At 42.7% G+C, this 18,597-nt stretch overlaps 1 protein-coding gene across 1 annotated transcript in view; it reads left to right on the forward strand.

Annotated features, from left to right (window-relative positions):
• Positions 1-253: 253 nt before the first annotated feature.
• Positions 254-18,597, forward strand: part of pygl (phosphorylase, glycogen, liver) — a 31,018-nt gene continuing 12,674 nt past the window's right edge. Inside the window, exons 1-16 of the mRNA XM_084144418.1 lie at positions 254-538; positions 5,411-5,512; positions 5,779-5,857; positions 6,941-7,044; positions 8,814-8,945; positions 9,443-9,554; positions 10,734-10,816; positions 11,223-11,360; positions 11,452-11,544; positions 11,854-12,000; positions 12,289-12,452; positions 13,135-13,249; positions 13,369-13,470; positions 15,660-15,807; positions 16,062-16,120; positions 16,548-16,689. Of these exons, the coding sequence (XP_084000544.1) occupies positions 296-538; positions 5,411-5,512; positions 5,779-5,857; positions 6,941-7,044; positions 8,814-8,945; positions 9,443-9,554; positions 10,734-10,816; positions 11,223-11,360; positions 11,452-11,544; positions 11,854-12,000; positions 12,289-12,452; positions 13,135-13,249; positions 13,369-13,470; positions 15,660-15,807; positions 16,062-16,120; positions 16,548-16,689 (1,963 nt within the window). The 5' untranslated portion in view covers positions 254-295. The remainder of the gene's footprint in view (positions 539-5,410; positions 5,513-5,778; positions 5,858-6,940; positions 7,045-8,813; positions 8,946-9,442; positions 9,555-10,733; positions 10,817-11,222; positions 11,361-11,451; positions 11,545-11,853; positions 12,001-12,288; positions 12,453-13,134; positions 13,250-13,368; positions 13,471-15,659; positions 15,808-16,061; positions 16,121-16,547; positions 16,690-18,597) is intronic.

Consider the following 18,597-nt stretch of genomic DNA (forward strand, 5'->3'; position numbering starts at 1 on the left):
GATGATTATTATTATATTTGGAAGTGTTGCTATTATTACTGATCTCACTTGGTGTTTTCTGTATCTGTGAATATTCAATAAAAGATAGGTGTCCAAAAACATTTTTCCAATATTTTTCTCTGCGCTCATCTGCCAGAGGTTGAGGGGTTGGCCGACGACACACCTCCTCCTCCATGCACCAATGGACATGAAAGAGGACAGAGAGGAGGAGACTGATGCCACAGAAAAGCAACTACCTAAACTTAATTTCTCCACTTTGGGTTGAATTCTGACAGCGGAAGTTTTGTTCAGCAGCATGGCGGCACCGCTCACTGACCAGGAGAAGCGTAAACAGATCAGTATCAGAGGAATTGTCGGGGTGGAAAACGTCGCCGAGTTGAAGAAAGGTTTTAACCGACATCTCCATTTCACTTTGGTCAAGGACAGGAACGTAGCGACGCCGCGAGATTATTACTTCGCCCTCGCGCACACGGTTCGAGATCACCTGGTGGGAAGATGGATCAGAACCCAGCAGTTCTACTATGAGACCGACCCCAAGGTAAAGTCGCTGCCTGGACAATTCTCCTGGCTACCTGTCTGCTTTGTGCTGTCCTCATTTGGTCCAGTATTAGCTAGCGATTATTTTCGCGAACGAACGCCTCTTCTTGGTGAGGATTCACCATCTTCAGATAATTCGTTTGTAATTTATTTGCAGATAATCGTTGTTTGAAGCTCAAAAAGCAGTAGTCGCTTCAAACAACGACATATTTGTGTGTGTGTGTGTGTGTGTGTGTGTGTGTGTGTGTGTGTGTGTGTGTGTGTGTGTGTGTGTGTGTGAGCGAGAGAGGAAGAGAGCGAGCTACGGGTAGACTCAGGGGGCCGGACAGGTAGACGGAGGGGGACGGAGACAGGGACATGTACTAGTCTGTGGCGACCTAAATGCCAGAACTGGACAAGAACCTGACACCCTCAGCACACAGGGGGACAAACACCTACCTGGAGGTGACAGCATTCCCTCCCCCATATGCCCCCCTAGACACAACTACTACAACATAACCAACAAAAACGGGTCACAACTCCTGCAGCTCTGTCACACGCTGGGTATGTACATAGTCAATGGTAGGCTTCGAGGGGACTCCTATGGTAGGTACAGCTATAGCTCATCTCTTGGCAGTAGTACTGTAGACTACTTTATCACTGACCTCAACCCAGAGTCTCTCAGAGCGTTCACAGTCAGCCCACTGACACTCCTATCAGACCACAGCAAAATCACAGTCTACTTATAATATGCCATTTAGCAGACGCTTTTATCCAAAGCGACTTACAGTCATGCGTGCATACATTTTTGTGTATGGGTGGTCCCGGGGATCGAACCCACTATCTTGGCGTTACAAGCGCCGTGCTCTACCAGCTGAGCTACAGAGGACCACTACTTGAACAGAGCAATACTTAATCATGAGGCATCAAAGCCAAAGGAACTGAATAATATTAAGAAATGCTATAGATGGAAGGAAAATAGTGTCGAAACCTACCAAAAAACAATTAGGCAACAACAAATTCAATCCCTTTTTAGACAACTTCCTGGACAACATTTTTCACTGTAATAGTGAAGTTGTAAACTTGGCAGTAGAAAACCTGAACAGTATATTTGACCTCTCAGCTTCCCTATCAAATCTAAAAATCTCTAACAGAAAACCGAAGAAAAGTGACATGGTTTGATGAAGAATGCATAAACCTAAGAAAGAAATGGAGAAACCTATCCAACCAAAAACACAGAGACCCAGAAAACCTGAGTCTACGCCTCCACTATGGTGAATCACTAAAACAATACAGAAATACACTACGGAAAAAGAAGGAACAGCATGTCAGAAATCAGCTTAATGTAATTGAAGAATCCATAGACTAACCACTTCTGGGAAAATTGGAAAACTCTAAACAAACAACAACACAAAGAGCTATCTATCCAAAACGGAGATGTATGGGTAAACCACTTCTCCAATCTTTTTGGCCCTATAACAAAGAACAAACAGCAAAAAAATATACATTATCAAATGCAAATCTTAGAATCAACTATTAAAGACTACCAGAACCCACTGGATTCTCCAATTACATTGAATGAACTACAGGACAAAATACAAACCCTCCAACTCAAAGGCCTGGGATGTTGATGGTATCCTCAATTAAATGATAAAATATACAGATCACAAATTCCAATTGGCTATACTTAAACTCTTTAACATCATCCTTTTCTCTGGCATCTTCCCTAATATTTGGAACCAAGGACTGATCACCCCAATCCACAAAAGTGGAGACAAATCTGACCCCAATAACTACTGTGGGATATGCGTCAACAGCAACTTTGGGAAAATCCTCTGCATTATCATTAACAGCAGACTAGTTCATTTCCTCAGTGAAAACAATGTACTGAGCAAATGTCAAATTGGCTTTTTACCAAATTACCGTACGACAGACCACGTATTCTCCCTGCACACCCTAATTGACTAACAAACAAAACAAAACAAAGGCCAAGTCTTCTCATGCTTTGTTGATTTCAAAAAAGCTTTTGACTCAATTTGGCATGAGGGTCTGCTATACAAATTGATGGAAAGTGGGGTTGGGGGAAAAACATACATTATAAAATCCATGTACACAAACAACAAGTGTGCAGTTAAAACAACATATATATAAACTAATTGGCGAGGGCACTAGAACAGTCTGCAGCACCCGGCCTCACCCTACTAGAATCTGAAGTCAAATGTCTTCTGTTTGCTGATGATCTGGTGCTTCTGCCCTAGAGCACACAAAAAACTATACATACCTTGGCCTAAACATCAGCGCCACAGGTAACTTCCACAAAGCTGTGAACGATCTGAGAGACAAGGCAAGAAGGGCCTTCGATGCCATCAAAAGGAACATAAAGTTTGACATACCAATTAGGATCTGGCTAAAAATACTTGAATCAGTTATAGTACCCATTGCCCTTTATGGTTGTGATGTCTGGGGTCCGCTCACCAACCAAGAATTCACAAAATGGGACAAACACCAAATTGAGACTGCATGCAGAATTCTGCAAAAATATCCTCAGCGTACAACGAAAAACACCAAATAATGCATGCAGAGCAGAATTAGGCTGATACCCGCTAATTATCAAAATCCAGAAAATAGCCATTACATTTTATAACCACTTAAAAGGAAGTGATTCCCAAACCTTCCATAACAAAGCCATCACCTACAGCGAGATTAACTTGGAGAAGAGTCCCCTAAGCAAGCTTGTCCTGGGGCACTGTTCACAAACACAAACAGACCCCACAGAGCCCCAGGACAACAACAACAACACAATTAGACCCAACCAAATCATGAAAAAAAAAAAAAAATAATAATTACTTGACACATTGGAAAGAACAAACAAAAAAACAGAGCAAACTAGAATGCTATTTGGCCCTAAACAGAGAGTACACAGTGGCAGAATACCTGACCACTGTGACTGACCCAAACTTAAGGAAAGCTTTGACTATGTACAGACTCAGTGAGCATAGCCTTGCTATTGAGAAAGGCCGCCATAGGCAGACCTGGCTCTCAAGAGAAGACAGGCTATGTGCACACTGCCCACAAAATGAGGTGGAAACTGAGCTGCACTTCCTCACCTCTTGCCAAATGTATGACCACATTAGAGACACATATTTCCCTCAGATTAGAGATCCACAAAGAATTTGAAAACAAACCCAATTTTGATAAACTCCCTTATCTACTGGGTGAAAAAACACAGTGTGCAATCACAGCAGCAATATTTGTGACCTGTTGCCACAAGAAAAGGGCAACCAGTGAAGAACAAACACCATTGTAAATACAACCTATATTTAGGTTTATTTATTTTCCTTTTTGTACTTTAACTATTTGCACATTGTTACAACACTGTATATAGACATAATATGACATTTGAAATGTCTTTATTCTTTTGGAACTTCTGAGGGTAATGTTTACTGTTAATATTTATTGTTTATTTCACTTTTGTTTACTATCTACTTCACTTGCTTTGGCAATGTTAACATACGTTTCCCATGCCAATAAAGCCCTTAAATTGAAATTGAGAGACAGGGGGATGAGACAGTGAGACTGAGAGGAGGAGGGTGAGAGAGGAGGGGGAGGGGGAGAGAGAGAGAGAGAGAGAGGACCGCCCCAACAGATCCACAGATGACGCAATCTCAATCGCACTCAACACTGCCCTTTCCCACCTGGACAAAAGGAACACCTACGTGAGAATGCTTTTCATTGACTACAGCTCAGCGTTCAACCTCACAGTGCCCTCAAAGCTGTGGGCACTGTGAGGTTGAGCTCAGGACCTTGGGACTAAACACCTCCCTCTGCAACTGGATCCTGGACTTCCTGACGGGCCGCCCCCAGGTGGTAAGGGTAGGCAACACATCTGCCACGCTGATCCTCAACACGGGGGCCCCTCAGGGGTGCGTGCTTAGGCAACCTCCTGTACTCCCTGTTCACCCACAACTGCGTGTCCACATCACCAACAAACTACCATGGTCCAAACACACCAATAAAGTCATGAAGAGGGCACGACAACTCCTTTTCCCCCTCAGGACACTGAACATATTTGGCATGGGTCCCCAGATCCTCAAAAGGTTATTCAGCTGCACCATCGAGAGCATCCTGACTGGTTGCATCACCGCCTGGTATGGCATCTGCCCGGCATCCGACCGTAAGGCGCTACAGAGGGTAGTGCGTACGGCCCAGTACATCACTGGGGCCAAGCTTCCTGCCATCCAGGACCTCTATACCAGGCGGTGTCAGAGGAAGGCCCAAAAAATTGTCAAAGACTCCAGTCACCCAAGTCATAGACTGTTCTCTCTGGTACCGCACGGCAAGAGGTACCGGAGCGCCAAGTCTAGGTCCAAAAGGCTCCGTAACAGCTTATACCCCCAAGCCATAAGACTGCTGAACAATTAATCAAATGGCTACCCAGACTATTTACACTGACCCCCCTCCATTTGTTTTTACACTGCTGCTACTCGCTGTTTATTATCTATGCGTAGTCACTTTACCCCTACCTACATGTACAAATTACCTTGACTAACCTGTACCCCGCACATTGACTCGGCACCGGTACCCGCTGTATATAGCCTTGTTATTGTTATTTTATTGTGTTACTTTTTATTTTATTTTTTACTTTAGTTTATTTAGTAAATATTTTCTTAACTCTATTTCTTGAACTGCATTGTTGGTTAAGGGCACGTGACAAATACAATTTCATCTGATGCAAACAGAGAACGGAACAAAACTGGGAGGGACATACCTGACTTTGTTCAATTAAAAACTTTGTTTTTCATGCAAAACGCTTTCTGTTTGGAATAAACGGTTTGCATTGCAAAACGTTTTGCTACGGTCTGCCACTAATGAATACACCCCCGATGTTCCCCAGCGGGTGTACTACCTCTCCCTGGAGTTCTACATGGGCAGAACCCTCCAGAACACCATGATTAACCTGGGGCTGCAGAACGCCTGCGACGAGGCCATCTACCAGGTGAGACAGAACTGAGAGACGTCTGGAACACGCCAGTGGTATGTCTGCAGGCAGGAACAACTGGAGCCAGAGACTAACAAACACTGTTTCAAGAGAACTGTGAAAGCATGATTAACACCTTTTTAGTCATGCAAGCTAAGCATGATGACATGAGGGTGCAGTAATGCACGAGCTCAAATACACTATTGGGCACTAAAATGGGGCTGTCCTTTTTTTTGTATAGCGAGTTGAATTGAGTTGTTTTTAAGTGTCTGTTTGTCTTGTAGCTGGGTTTGGACATGGAGGACCTGGAGGAGATGGAGGAGGATGCAGGGCTGGGGAACGGAGGCCTGGGCAGACTGGCGGGTACAGTACAGACCAACACCCCCTGTATTTCTAGCCTGGTGCCAGATCTGTGTGTGCTGTCTTGCTAACTCCTATGGTCGTTCATGACCAAAGAAGTTGGCTACACAGCACCAACGTAACTGGGACCAGTCCACAGTGCTATATTTGGTATTATAAACTGGGTGGTTCGAGGCCTGAATGCTGATTGGCTGACAGCCGTGGTATATCAGACCATATACCACGGGTTTGACAAAACATTTATTTTTACTGCTCTAATTAAGTTGGTAACCAGTTTCTAATAGCAATAAGGCACCTCGGGGGTTTGTGGTATATGACCAATATATCACGGCTAAGAGCCGTATATCCAGGCAACATATACCACACCCCCTTATTGCTTAAATGTACTACAGAATACAGTGGGTCGACATCAGGTGGAAATCTACAGCAAGCCTGTCCTCTGTCTACAAGCCAGAACAGGAAGTTAGCTAAGAGGCTGCTGTTAGCTGGCCAGAACAGGAAGTTTACCCAACCAATAGGAGGCTGTTGCTGGCAAGAACAGGAAGTTTACACACAAACACACTTTATTACACTTCACTTATTTTTATTTTTTCTGGTCATTTAGCAGACGCTCTTATCCAGAGCGACTTACATGAGCAATTAGTCTTGATCGTTGTAGTTTGGCTGCGTTTACACAGGCAGCCCAATTCTCAGAAAAAGATCTGATCTGATTGATCAAAAGACCAATTAGTGGAAGAATATCAGAATTGGGCTCCCTATTTTTTTTTTAAACAAGGGAACAGATATTCATGCCACAAAGCATCTGAAGCAAATGACAACCTCACCGTTGCCGTATCCCAGATCTGTTTGTTCTATATCGCCACCTCCTATAGTCGCTATAACTAACCTCCCATAGGAATATTCCAGAGGAGATACTAAGAAACGCTTAACCCTTCACAACACTGTACTTTTATCCCGACATCAGACAGGTTTTCTTTGCATCCATTGAATCTTCATCCTTCATCCGTACAGTTAATATTTCTGATACATTTGCTATTATTATTATTATTTTTTAAATGATTCATCCATTTTAAATTCCCTGTATAGCATGTTTCCTGGACTCTATGGCGACCCTGGGTCTGGCAGCGTATGGTTATGGAATCCGTTATGAATACGGAATCTTCAATCAGAAGATCAAGGACGGTTGGCAGGTAACGACACTTCCCTGCATTCATCTACTGCATTTAAAGGGGCAATCTGGGATTGGTACATCCTTGTTTTGGACTAAATCATTGATATATATAACCATTTGATTCTTGGAGAATATAACTTTTATAAATGCCTCCATGAGCTTATTTCAACTGTCTTACCCCATCAGAAACCAAAATATAAGCTTATTTTAACAATGACAAAGCACAAGGATTTCATTATTTGCAGTAAAGTATAACTTCTAAAACACTATTCAGGATGTGCAGGACAGGTTTCATGCATGCCTCTTTTCCACTTCAGTCAATGCATAATCAGTACGATCTAGTTCAGCGTTCAAAAGTGCATTGCACTATCTGCACTGCAAGCACACAGCCCCAAATTTCAAAAGGTCAAAACCCCTCCGTTGTGTTTGTACTGTAGGTTGTTATCAGACTCAAACGAGGGCAACAACACGTTAGCTTTCTCAACCTCTGAGCCAACCACCGGCTATCACAACAGGCACTGGCTGGTTCCCAAATGGCTCCCTATGTAGTGAACTACTTTGGACCAGGGGGCCGTAGTATTCTGTTCAAAAGATGTGCACTGTATAGGGAATGGGGTGCTATTTGGGACACAGCCAGTGTTTCACCACTTCAGAGCCGAAGGAGACAGCAGCAACCTCGGTTCCTGTTAATGATTGACCAACACCGCAGACATGGGTTCAAACACAGTTCGAAAATAATTTCAAATACTTTATCTGAGCTCGGTTGAGTTTGTTTGGTGCAGTAGAACCAATAGAATAGTCGGCCAATCGGGCACCTTTAGAGTCCGGTCAGACTAGAGCAAACGCTAAAATGTATTTGAAAGATTTCGAATACTATTTGAACCAGGTCTGCAACACTGTGGTGACCCACGTCCTTCCCCTCTATTGCTCCAGCCTTAGACTGCAACACTGTGGCAGGGGGCAGATTTCAATAGGTTTCCATTTAAATGGGCCCCACAGCTGCCCAGAATGATACAACCTTTTAGAATGAGAGGCTCAGTTGTACTATTTGTAGAGTCATCTAGCGCAAGGGTTTTGAAACGGGTCCTCCGCGAAGGTACTGCAGGGGGATCCTAATAATAATAATAATTCTTATCATTATTATACTGAACAGAAATATAAACACAACATGTAAAGTGTTGGTCTGAAATAAAAGATCCCAGAAATGCTCTATACGCACCAAAAGCTTATTTCTCTCAAATTTTGTGCACAAATTTGTTTACATCCCTGTTAGTGAGCATTTCTCCTTTGCCAAGATAATCCATCCACCTGACAGGTGTGGTATATCAAGAAGCTGATTTAAACGGCATTATCATTACACAGGTGCACCTTGTGCTGGGGACAATAAAAGGTAAAATGTGCAGTTTTGTGAAACAACACAATGCCACAGATGTCTCAAGTTTTGAGGGAGCGTGCAATTGGCATGCTGACTGCAGAAGTGTCCACCAGAGCTGTTGCCAGAGAATTTTAATGTTCATTTATCTACCATAAGCCACCTCCAACGTCCTTTTAGAGAATTTGGCAGTATGTCCAACCGGCCTCACAACCACAGACCACGTGTAACCACGCCAGCCCAGGACCTCCACATCCGACTTCTTCACCTGCGGGATCGTCTGAGACCAGCCACCCGGTTCCACTTAGACCAGGCTATGGTTTCATAGTCATGTTGACCCATTCAAGTTTTGCTTGATTTGAAATTCTCTATAAACCCTTATACAGTATGTTGGCATGTGATTGGCTTGTTCCTAGGTGGAAGAAGCAGATGATTGGCTGCGTCATGGTAACCCTTGGGAGAAGGCCCGCCCTGAGTACATGCTACCAGTGCACTTCTACGGCAGAGTGGAGGAGTCTAAGGAAGGGTCCAAATGGGTGGACACACAGGTACTTAATCATGATAATTAATAATACCTTTTCATTTGGAACATGCTAATAATAATGCTAGCAGTATCACTTTGTACCTGCGTATCTATGGTGATTTGAGATGCTTTTGCTAATGTACTTTACATGGTTACTAGTGTTATTACACTACACAGGTATAACCGCAACTAAGGGCCATTGTGGTGATATATTTTAAAAAATATTGTTTTGGTTATTGGTCAACCTTGCTAAAAGTGTTTACTGATTTATTTATGTTAAATTCAAGTGTTACCAATTCTTCCCATGCGTTGACTCACAGTACATTTACATTTTAGTCATTTAGCAGACGCTCTTATCCAGAGCGACTTACAGTACCTGCATATCAATGATTTATTGAGCTTGGTATTTATTAATTTATCATCTTTAAAGTTTCAGTTTTTTTAAGATGATAAATAACTCTTAAATTTCAACTTAATCTTAAACCTAATCTTAATCCTTTGTCCCATGCCTTGCCTCTGTAGGTGGTCCTGGCCATGCCCTATGACACGCCCATCCCTGGATACATGAACAACACAGTCAACACCATGAGGCTGTGGTCTGCCCGAGCTCCCAACGATTTCAACCTAATGGACTGTAAGTGGCCAGGCGGATGACTTGACTTTTTAACCCTGCTAGCTCTGGTCCAGGGCCTTAGTGTGGCTTCCTCAAAAGGCTTGAAGAAGGCTTAGTGTTAGCGAGCCGCACAAACGCCCTGGACCAGAGCTAACTTTGAAGCTAACTTGAGATGCAAGCACTTTTAGTCAGAATCTCAACTAAATTACGAATTTTTGGTAATGTACGCTTTGTGGAGGAAACATGAAAGGCAGACAGATGTCAAGTTAGAGTCCAGGCCTAAATGATAACAGTATTGAACCAGTGAATAATATGAAGCACTTTCTTCTGAGGAACAGAAATGTACATGTCCTCTCCCATTAAGGTCCTATACATCACATGTCCTCTCCCTTTAAGGTCCTATACATCATCACATGTCCTCTCCCATTAAGGTCCTATACATCACATGTCCTCTCCCATTAAGGTCCTATACATCACATGTCCTCTCCCATTAAGGTCCTATACATCACATGTCCTCTCCCATTAAGGTCCTATACATCACATGTCCTCTCCCATTAAGGTCCTATACATCACATGTCCTCTCCCATTAAGGTCCTATACATCACATGTCCTCTCCCATTAAGGTCCTATACATCACATGTCCTCTCCCATTAAGGTCCTATACATCACATGTCCTCTCCCATTAAGGTCCTATACATCATCACATGTCCTCTCCCATTAAGGTCCTATACATCACATGTCCTCTCCCATTAAGGTCCTATACATCACATGTCCTCTCCCATTAAGGTCCTATACATCACATGTCCTCTCCCATTAAGGTCCTATACATCACATGTCCTCTCCCATTAAGGTCCTATACATCACATGTCCTCTCCCATTAAGGTCCTATACATCACATGTCCTCTCCCATTAAGGTCCTATACATCACATGTCCTCTCCCATTAAGGTCCTATACATCATCACATGTCCTCTCCCATTAAGGTCCTATACATCATCACATGTCCTCTCCCATTAAGGTCCTATACATCATTACATGTCCTCTCCCATTAAGGTCCTATACATCATCACATGTCCTCTCCCATTAAGGTCCTATACATCACATGTCCTCTCCCATTAAGGTCCTATACATCACATGTCCTCTCCCATTAAGGTCCTATACATCACTTCACTTCTATATGTCATTCTGTGTCCTCTCCTCAGTCAATGTTGGAGATTACATCCAAGCTGTTCTGGACAGGAATCTGGCTGAGAATATTTCCCGTGTGCTCTATCCCAACGATAACGTAAGTTCTAGATTGGTACATTGGACCACGTAGTTGTTAGTCCATTCTCTCCCTTTACATTTACATCATTTAGCAGACGCTCTTATCCAGAGCCACTTACAATAGTGAGTGCATACCTTTTCTTATTTTTTTTCTTCTTCCATACTGGTCCCCTGTGGGAATCGAACCCACAACCCCTGGCGTTGCAAGCGCCTTTCTCTACCAACTGAGTCTCTCTCTCTCTCTCACTTTGGCACCTGTTCTTTTCTCCTTCTCCTGTTGTAGTTTGTGGACGTTTCCCAAATGGCACCCTATTCCTTTTAATAGTGCACCACTGCTACCCTATGTGCCCTGGTCAAAAAGTAGTGCACTATAAAGGAATAGGGTGCCATTTGGGACACACTCCTCCTCTCCTCCTCCGTTGTAGTTCTTTGAGGGCAAGGAGCTACGTCTGAAGCAGGAGTACTTCGTGGTGGCTGCCACTCTCCAGGACATCATCCGACGCTTTAAGAACTCCAAGAAGGGCTCCACCGGCCCCGTGTCCTTCCACAGCTTCCCAGAGAAAGTAGGTTTCTTGTTGATTTTTATCATGACTCGCTGAATCCTAACAAAAAAATACAGTTGGTTATTTTGATTTGATTTGATTGTGTTGACAGGTGGCCATCCAGCTGAATGACACTCATCCTGCCATGGCCATCCCGGAGCTCATGAGGGTCTTTGTGGACATCGAGAAACTCGACTGGGATACGGTGCGTTAGAGAGAGAGATGAAACTTTTTTATATTTCTTGTATGAAAATCAAACCACTAAACTTTTGTGTAACTTGTATAATAAGTCCGTGTGTCCAGTATGTTGGGTAAATGAGTGAAAGCCGTGCAGCACAACACCCTGAAGCACCTTTATCTCATAGAACTCGTTTCAAGGGCCTCGTCTGTCGTAGCCTGGCAGTGTACAACCACAGGGAGTTGGCTATGCAGCACGATAACGGATCTGGGGCCACAAGGCCATTTCATTCAGTGTGCACTGTGTTTATTAGAACCATTTGCTCTTTCCTGTCAGGCGTGGGACATCACCAAGCGGACCTTTGCGTACACCAACCACACGGTGCTCCCTGAGGCTCTGGAGCGCTGGCCCGTTAGCTTGCTGGAGACACTGCTGCCCAGACACCTCCAGATCATCTACAGGATCAACCAGGGACATCTGGACGTACGTACTGTATAGACTGGGTTCAGTGGGTGGTATTCTAACTGATGTACTATTATAGACGTTGATACTGAATGACTTGAAATATGTCCCCCTTACAAGACGAATGGACACTCATCCGGTCCACCTTAACTCCCCACTCCTCCTCCTTGGCCCTAATTCATCCATATACATGCCGCTTGTACTGTGCCTATAAGCGGACTGTTCAGATCTGCAGCATCATATGGTTTAGGAGGGATATGGAGCGGATTGGGACCAGCTGACAGAGTTTGTTTTATGGTGTTGCTCCAGGGGATTTCGGCTCTCTTCCCAGAGGACGTGGATCGGATACGCAGGATGTCTCTGATCGAGGAGGACGGGGGCAAGAGGGTCAACATGGCCCACCTGTGCATCGTGGGATCTCACGCCGTCAACGGAGTCGCTGAGATACACTCCAACATCATCAAGACTGATGTGTAAGATGGTTCATCTCTACTGTATTCTCCCTGATAGTAGCAGCATTCTCTCTGATGGTTCATCTCTACTGTATTCTCCCTGATAGTAGCAGCATTCTCTCTGATGGTTCATCTCTACTGTATTCTCCCTGATAGTAGCAGCATTCTCTCTGATGGTTCATCTCTACTGTATTCTCCCTAATAGTAGCAGCATTCTCTCTGATGGTTCATCTCTACTGTATTCTCCCTGATAGTAGCAGCATTCTCTCTGATGGTTCATCTCTACTGTATTCTCCCTGATAGTAGCAGCATTCTCTCTGATGGTTCATCTCTACTGTATTCTCCCTGATAGTAGCAGCATTCTCTCTGATGGTTCATCTCTACTGTATTCTCCCTGATAGTAGCAGCATTCTCTCTGATGGTTCATCTCTACTGTATTCTCCCTGATAGTAGCAGCATTCACTCTGATGGTTAATCTCTACTGTATTCTCCCTGATAGTAGCAGCATTCTCTCTGATGGTTCATCTCTACTGTATTCTCCCTGACAGTAGCAGCATTCTCTCTGATGGTTTATCTCTACTGTATTCTCTTCAGTCTGAAACATTGTTGATTTGCTACAGTGGACCTTATTGAACACAATTCTACTGTCTTCTAGTAGCATCCTTCTAGATTCTAAAATATATTTAATATTTTGTTTTGAAAGGTTCCGAGACTTCAGCGAATTAGAACCGGAGAAGTTCCAGAACAAGACCAATGGCATCACTCCTAGACGCTGGCTCCTCCTCTGTAACCCGGGATTGGCTGAGCTCATTGCTGAGGTTTGATTGGCATCTTTGATTGGCCGTTTTTATGTCTTTGATATTCCTGAATCTTTGAATGCCATTTTCTTTGCTAATTTTCTATGTCACGTTCATGTACTTTGTCTACATGTTTCTAGGCCATTGGGGAGGAATATGTGAAGGACCTCAGCCAGTTACAGAAGCTCAATGAGCTGGTAGATGATGATGCCTTCATTAGAGACGTCTCTAAAGTCAAGCAGGTAAAGCTTATCATATCTGTCTCCCCACCCCTTCATTAACAACGGTCCATACGCATGAACTATAACGTATCATGGTGCATATTTGTGAGTTCTACTCTCTGTATTTACTGTTCTGAAGAACCATGCCATTTCCCAATAGTAATATTGGCAGAAAATTACCCCCATAGATAAACACAACAGCCAGGCAAACAATCCAACCAACTGAATAAATACACTGAATACACATCAGTGTGGAACTCTTAATTCCATGCAACGCAGAGCAGACAGGAAGTTGACAGTAACAGTCAAAAGTTTGGAGACACCTACTCATTCAAGGGTTTTTCTTTATTTTTACTATTTTCTACATTGTAGAATAATAGTGAAGACATCAAAACTATGAAATAACACATATGGAATCATGTAGTAACCCAAAAAGTGTTAAACAAATATATATATTTTGTATTTGAGATTCTTCAAATAGCCACCCTTTGCCTTGATGACAGCTTTGCACACTCTTGGCTTTCTCTCAACCAGCTTCACCTGGAATGCTTTTCCAACAGTCTTGAGTTCCCACATATGCTGAGCACTTGTTGGCTGCTTTTCCTTCACTCTGCCGTCTGACTCATTCCAAACCATCTCAATTGGGTTGAGGTCGGGGGATTGTGGAGGCCAGGTCATCTGATGCAGCACTCGTCACTCTCCTTCTTGGTAAAATAGCCCTTACACAGCCTGAAGGTGTGTTTGGTCATTGTCCTGTTGAAAAACAAATGATAGTCTCACTAAGCCCAAACCAGATGGGATAGCGTATCGCTGCAGAATGCTGTGGTAGCCATGCTGGTTAAGTGTGCCTTGAATTCCAAATAAATCACAGACAGTGTCACCAGCAAAGCATCCCCACACCATAACACCTCCTCCTCCTTGCTTTACGGTGGGAAATACACATGCGGATATCATCCGTTCACCCACACCGCGTCTCACAAAGACACGGCGGTTGGAACCAAAAATCTTCAATTTGGACTCCAGACCAAAGGACAAATTTCCACTGGTCTAATGTCCATTGCTCGTGTTTCTTGGAACAAACAGGTCTCTTCTTCTTATTGGTGTCCTTTAGTAGTGGTTTCTTTGCAGCAATTCGACCATGAAGGCCTGATTCACGCAGTCCCCTCTGAACAGTTGATGTTGAGATGTGTCTGTGACTTGAACTCTGTGAAACATTTATTTGGGCTGCAATTTCTGAGGCTGGCAACTCTAACTTATCCTCTGCAGCAGAGGTAACTCTGGGTCTTCCATTCCTGTGGTGGTCCGCATAAGAGCCAGTTTCATCATAGCACTTGATGGTTTTTGCGACTGCATTTGAAGAAACATTCAAAGTTCTTGAAATGTTCCATATTGGCTTAAAGTAATAATGGACTGTCATTTCTCTTTGCTTATTTGAGCTGCCCTACCTTGTCACAACACAACTGATTGGCTCAAACGCATTAAGAAGGAAAGAAATTCCACAAATTAACTTTTAAGAAGGCACACCTGTTAATTAAAATGCATTCCAGGTGACTACCTCATGAAGCTGGTTGAGAGAATGCCAAGAGTGTGCAAAGCTATTTGGCGAAGGGTGGCTATTTGAAGAATCTCAAATATAAAATATATTTTGATTTGTTTCACACTTTTTTTTGGTTACTACATGATTCCATATGTGTTATTTCATAGTTTTGATGTCTTCACTATTATTCTACAATGTAGAAAATAGTAAAAAATAAAGAAAAACCCTTGAATGAGTAGGTGTGTCCAAACTTTTGACTGGTAGTGTAATTTCATGCAACGCAGAGCAGGCAGGAAGTTGACAATATAATCTAGCAGAACATTTTTTTTTCCTTGGTACACAGAGCATGATGCTGATGCTACTATTTCATAAGATCATCCTATCAAACTGATCCCATTGTTTGAACAGGGTTACGCCCCAAATACACTACTTCTGACCCTGGTCTGACCCCTATGGGCCTAGTTATTATATAGTGGCACTATATAGGAAAAATGGTACCATTTTTGGATGCAACCCAGGAATGGAGGAAAGCTAAATTGAGAAAGATCCTGTCTCCCCCTTCAGGCTGCTCCATGGTCAGACGTATTAGGGGCCATGGTCACAGGGAGTGTGTTCACTAAAATGGGAATACAATGCCATTTTTGTATCAAGTCCATGTATTTCTGTGCTCCAGGATAACAAGGATAAGTTTTCCCAGTACCTGGAGAAAGAGTACGCGGTGGAAATCAACCCGTTCTCCATGTTTGACGTCCACGTCAAGAGGATCCATGAGTACAAGCGTCAGCTCCTCAACTGCCTTCACATCGTCACCGTGTACAACCGTACGTCCTAAGTTGCTTCCCAAATGGCTCCCTATATAGTGCACTAGTTTGGGGGGGGGATAGTGTGTCATTTTGGGACGCATTTATTCTCCTCCCTGCCTTATGGATGACCCTTGGTTATAAATGATCTGTGAAGCTTCTACGTAGGCCCAATAGAGAGTTATGAAGGCTTTATTTAGGCGTGTAATAATTAACACCACCTTTTTTTTAAAATCTGATCAAATGTTTAGTTGATTTGTTTTGTTTTTTTGAAGGTATCAAGAAGAACCCAAAAGCACCTTTTGTTCCCCGGACTGTGATCATTGGTGGGAAGGTACGTACGGGACTCACTCAACTCAAAACCCATTTACAGGAGTAGCCTAGGACTCTTTCTCAATATCGGAAAGAGGGAGGGACCTCTGACCTTCTCATCCAATGGGTTTTGAGAAGGAGAGAGGACACGAGGAATCCAGGAAATGCAATTGAGATTCTCCCTGTGTCTTTAATTTATTCCTTGTAGCCTCTTCCCTCGGTTTCAAAACGCATTGGAGGAAAAGCTTGAGGGGAGGAACTGTGGATCTTCTCCTCAGATGCGTTTTGAGAAGGAGGTGAAGAGAGGGGACACCCTAGTGAAATTAAATGGAACTCTAGGGGCCCTGGTCAAACGTAGTGCACTATATAGGGAAAAGGGTACCATTTTGGATGCACCTCCCAGGAATGGAGGAAAACTAAATTGAGAAAGATCCTGTCTCCCCCTACAGGCTGCTCCAGGGTACCACATGGCCAAGATGATCATCAAGCTGATCACAGCTGTGGGGGAGGTGGTCAACAATGACCCTGTGGTGGGCAGCAAGCTGAAGGTCATCTACCTGGAGAACTACAGGGTCTCTCTGGCTGAGAAAGGTACTGTATCTATCTACTATATATCTATCTGGAGAAAGGTACTGTATCTATCTACTATATATCTATCTGGAGAAAGGTACTGTATATATCTACTATATATCTACCTGGAGAAAGGAACTGTATCTATCTACTATATATCTATCTGGAGAAAGGAACTGTATCTATCTACTATATATCTACCTGGAGAAAGGTACTGTATCTATATCTATCTACCTGGAGAAAGGTACTGTATATATCTATCTGGAGAAAGGTACTGTATCTATCTACTATATATCTATCTGGAGAAAGGAACTGTATCTATCTACTATATATCTACCTGGAGAAAGGTACTGTATCTATATCTATCTACCTGGAGAAAGGTACTGTATCTATATCTATCTGGAGAAAGGTACTGTATATATCTATCTGGAGAAAGGTACTGTATCTATCTACTATATATCTACCTGGAGAAAGGTACTGTATCTATCTACTATATATCTACCTGGAGAAAGGAACTGTATCTATCTACTATATATCTACCTGGAGAAAGGAACTGTATCTATCTACTATATATCTACCTGGAGAAAGGTACTGTATCTATATCTATCTACCTGGAGAAAGGTACTGTATATATCTATCTGGAGAAAGGTACTGTATCTATCTACTATATATCTATCTGGAGAAAGGAACTGTATCTATCTACTATATATCTACCTGGAGAAAGGTACTGTATCTATATCTATCTACCTGGAGAAAGGTACTGTATCTATATCTATCTGGAGAAAGGTACTGTATATATCTATCTGGAGAAAGGTACTGTATCTATCTACTATATATCTACCTGGAGAAAGGTACTGTATCTATCTACTATATATCTACCTGGAGAAAGGAACTGTATCTATCTACTATATATCTACCTGGAGAAAGGTACTGTATCTATATCTATCTACCTGGAGAAAGGTACTGTATATATCTATCTGGAGAAAGGTACTGTATCTATCTACTATATATCTACCTGGAGAAAGGTACTGTATCTATCTACTATATATCTACCTGGAGAAAGGTACTGTATCTATATCTATCTACCTGGAGAAAGGTACTGTATATATCTATCTGGAGAAAGGTACTGTATCTATCTACTATATATCTATCTGGAGAAAGGTACTGTATCTATCTACTATATATCTATCTGGAGAAAGGTACTGTATCTATCTGGAGAAAGGTACTGTATCTATATACTATATATCTATCTGGAGAAAGGTACTGTATCTATATACTATATATCTATCTGGAGAAAGGAACTGTATCTATCTACTATATATCTATCTGGAGAAAGGAACTGTATCTATCTACTATATATCTACCTGGAGAAAGGTACTGTATCTATATCTATCTACCTGGAGAAAGGTACTGTATATATCTATCTGGAGAAAGGTACTGTATCTATCTACTATATATCTACCTGGAGAAAGGTACTGTATCTATCTACTATATATCTACCTGGAGAAAGGTACTGTATATATCTACTATGCACTGAGTGTCAATTCGTTGGGGCATGGACTCTACAAGGTGTTGAAAGCGTTCCACAGGGATGTTGGCCCATGTTGACTCCAATGCTTCCCACAGTTGTCTTGTTGGCTGGATGTCCTTTGGGTGGTGGCGCATTCTTGATACACACGGGAAACTGTTGAGTGTGAAAAACCCAGCAGCATTGCAGTTCTTGACACACAAATCGGTGCGCCTGGCACCTACTACCATACCCCGTTCAAAGGCACTTCAATATTTTGCCTTGCCCATTCACCCTCTGAATGGCACACATACACAATCCTTGTCTCAAGGCTTAAAAATCCTTCTTTAACCTGTCTCCTCCCCTTCATCTACACTGATTTGAAGTGGATTTAACAATGACCTCAATAGCTTAGTGGTTAA

Source organism: Coregonus lavaretus (genome assembly GCF_964263955.1).
Source record: "Coregonus lavaretus genome assembly, chromosome: 27".
Taxonomy (NCBI): Eukaryota; Metazoa; Chordata; class Actinopteri; order Salmoniformes; family Salmonidae; genus Coregonus; species Coregonus lavaretus.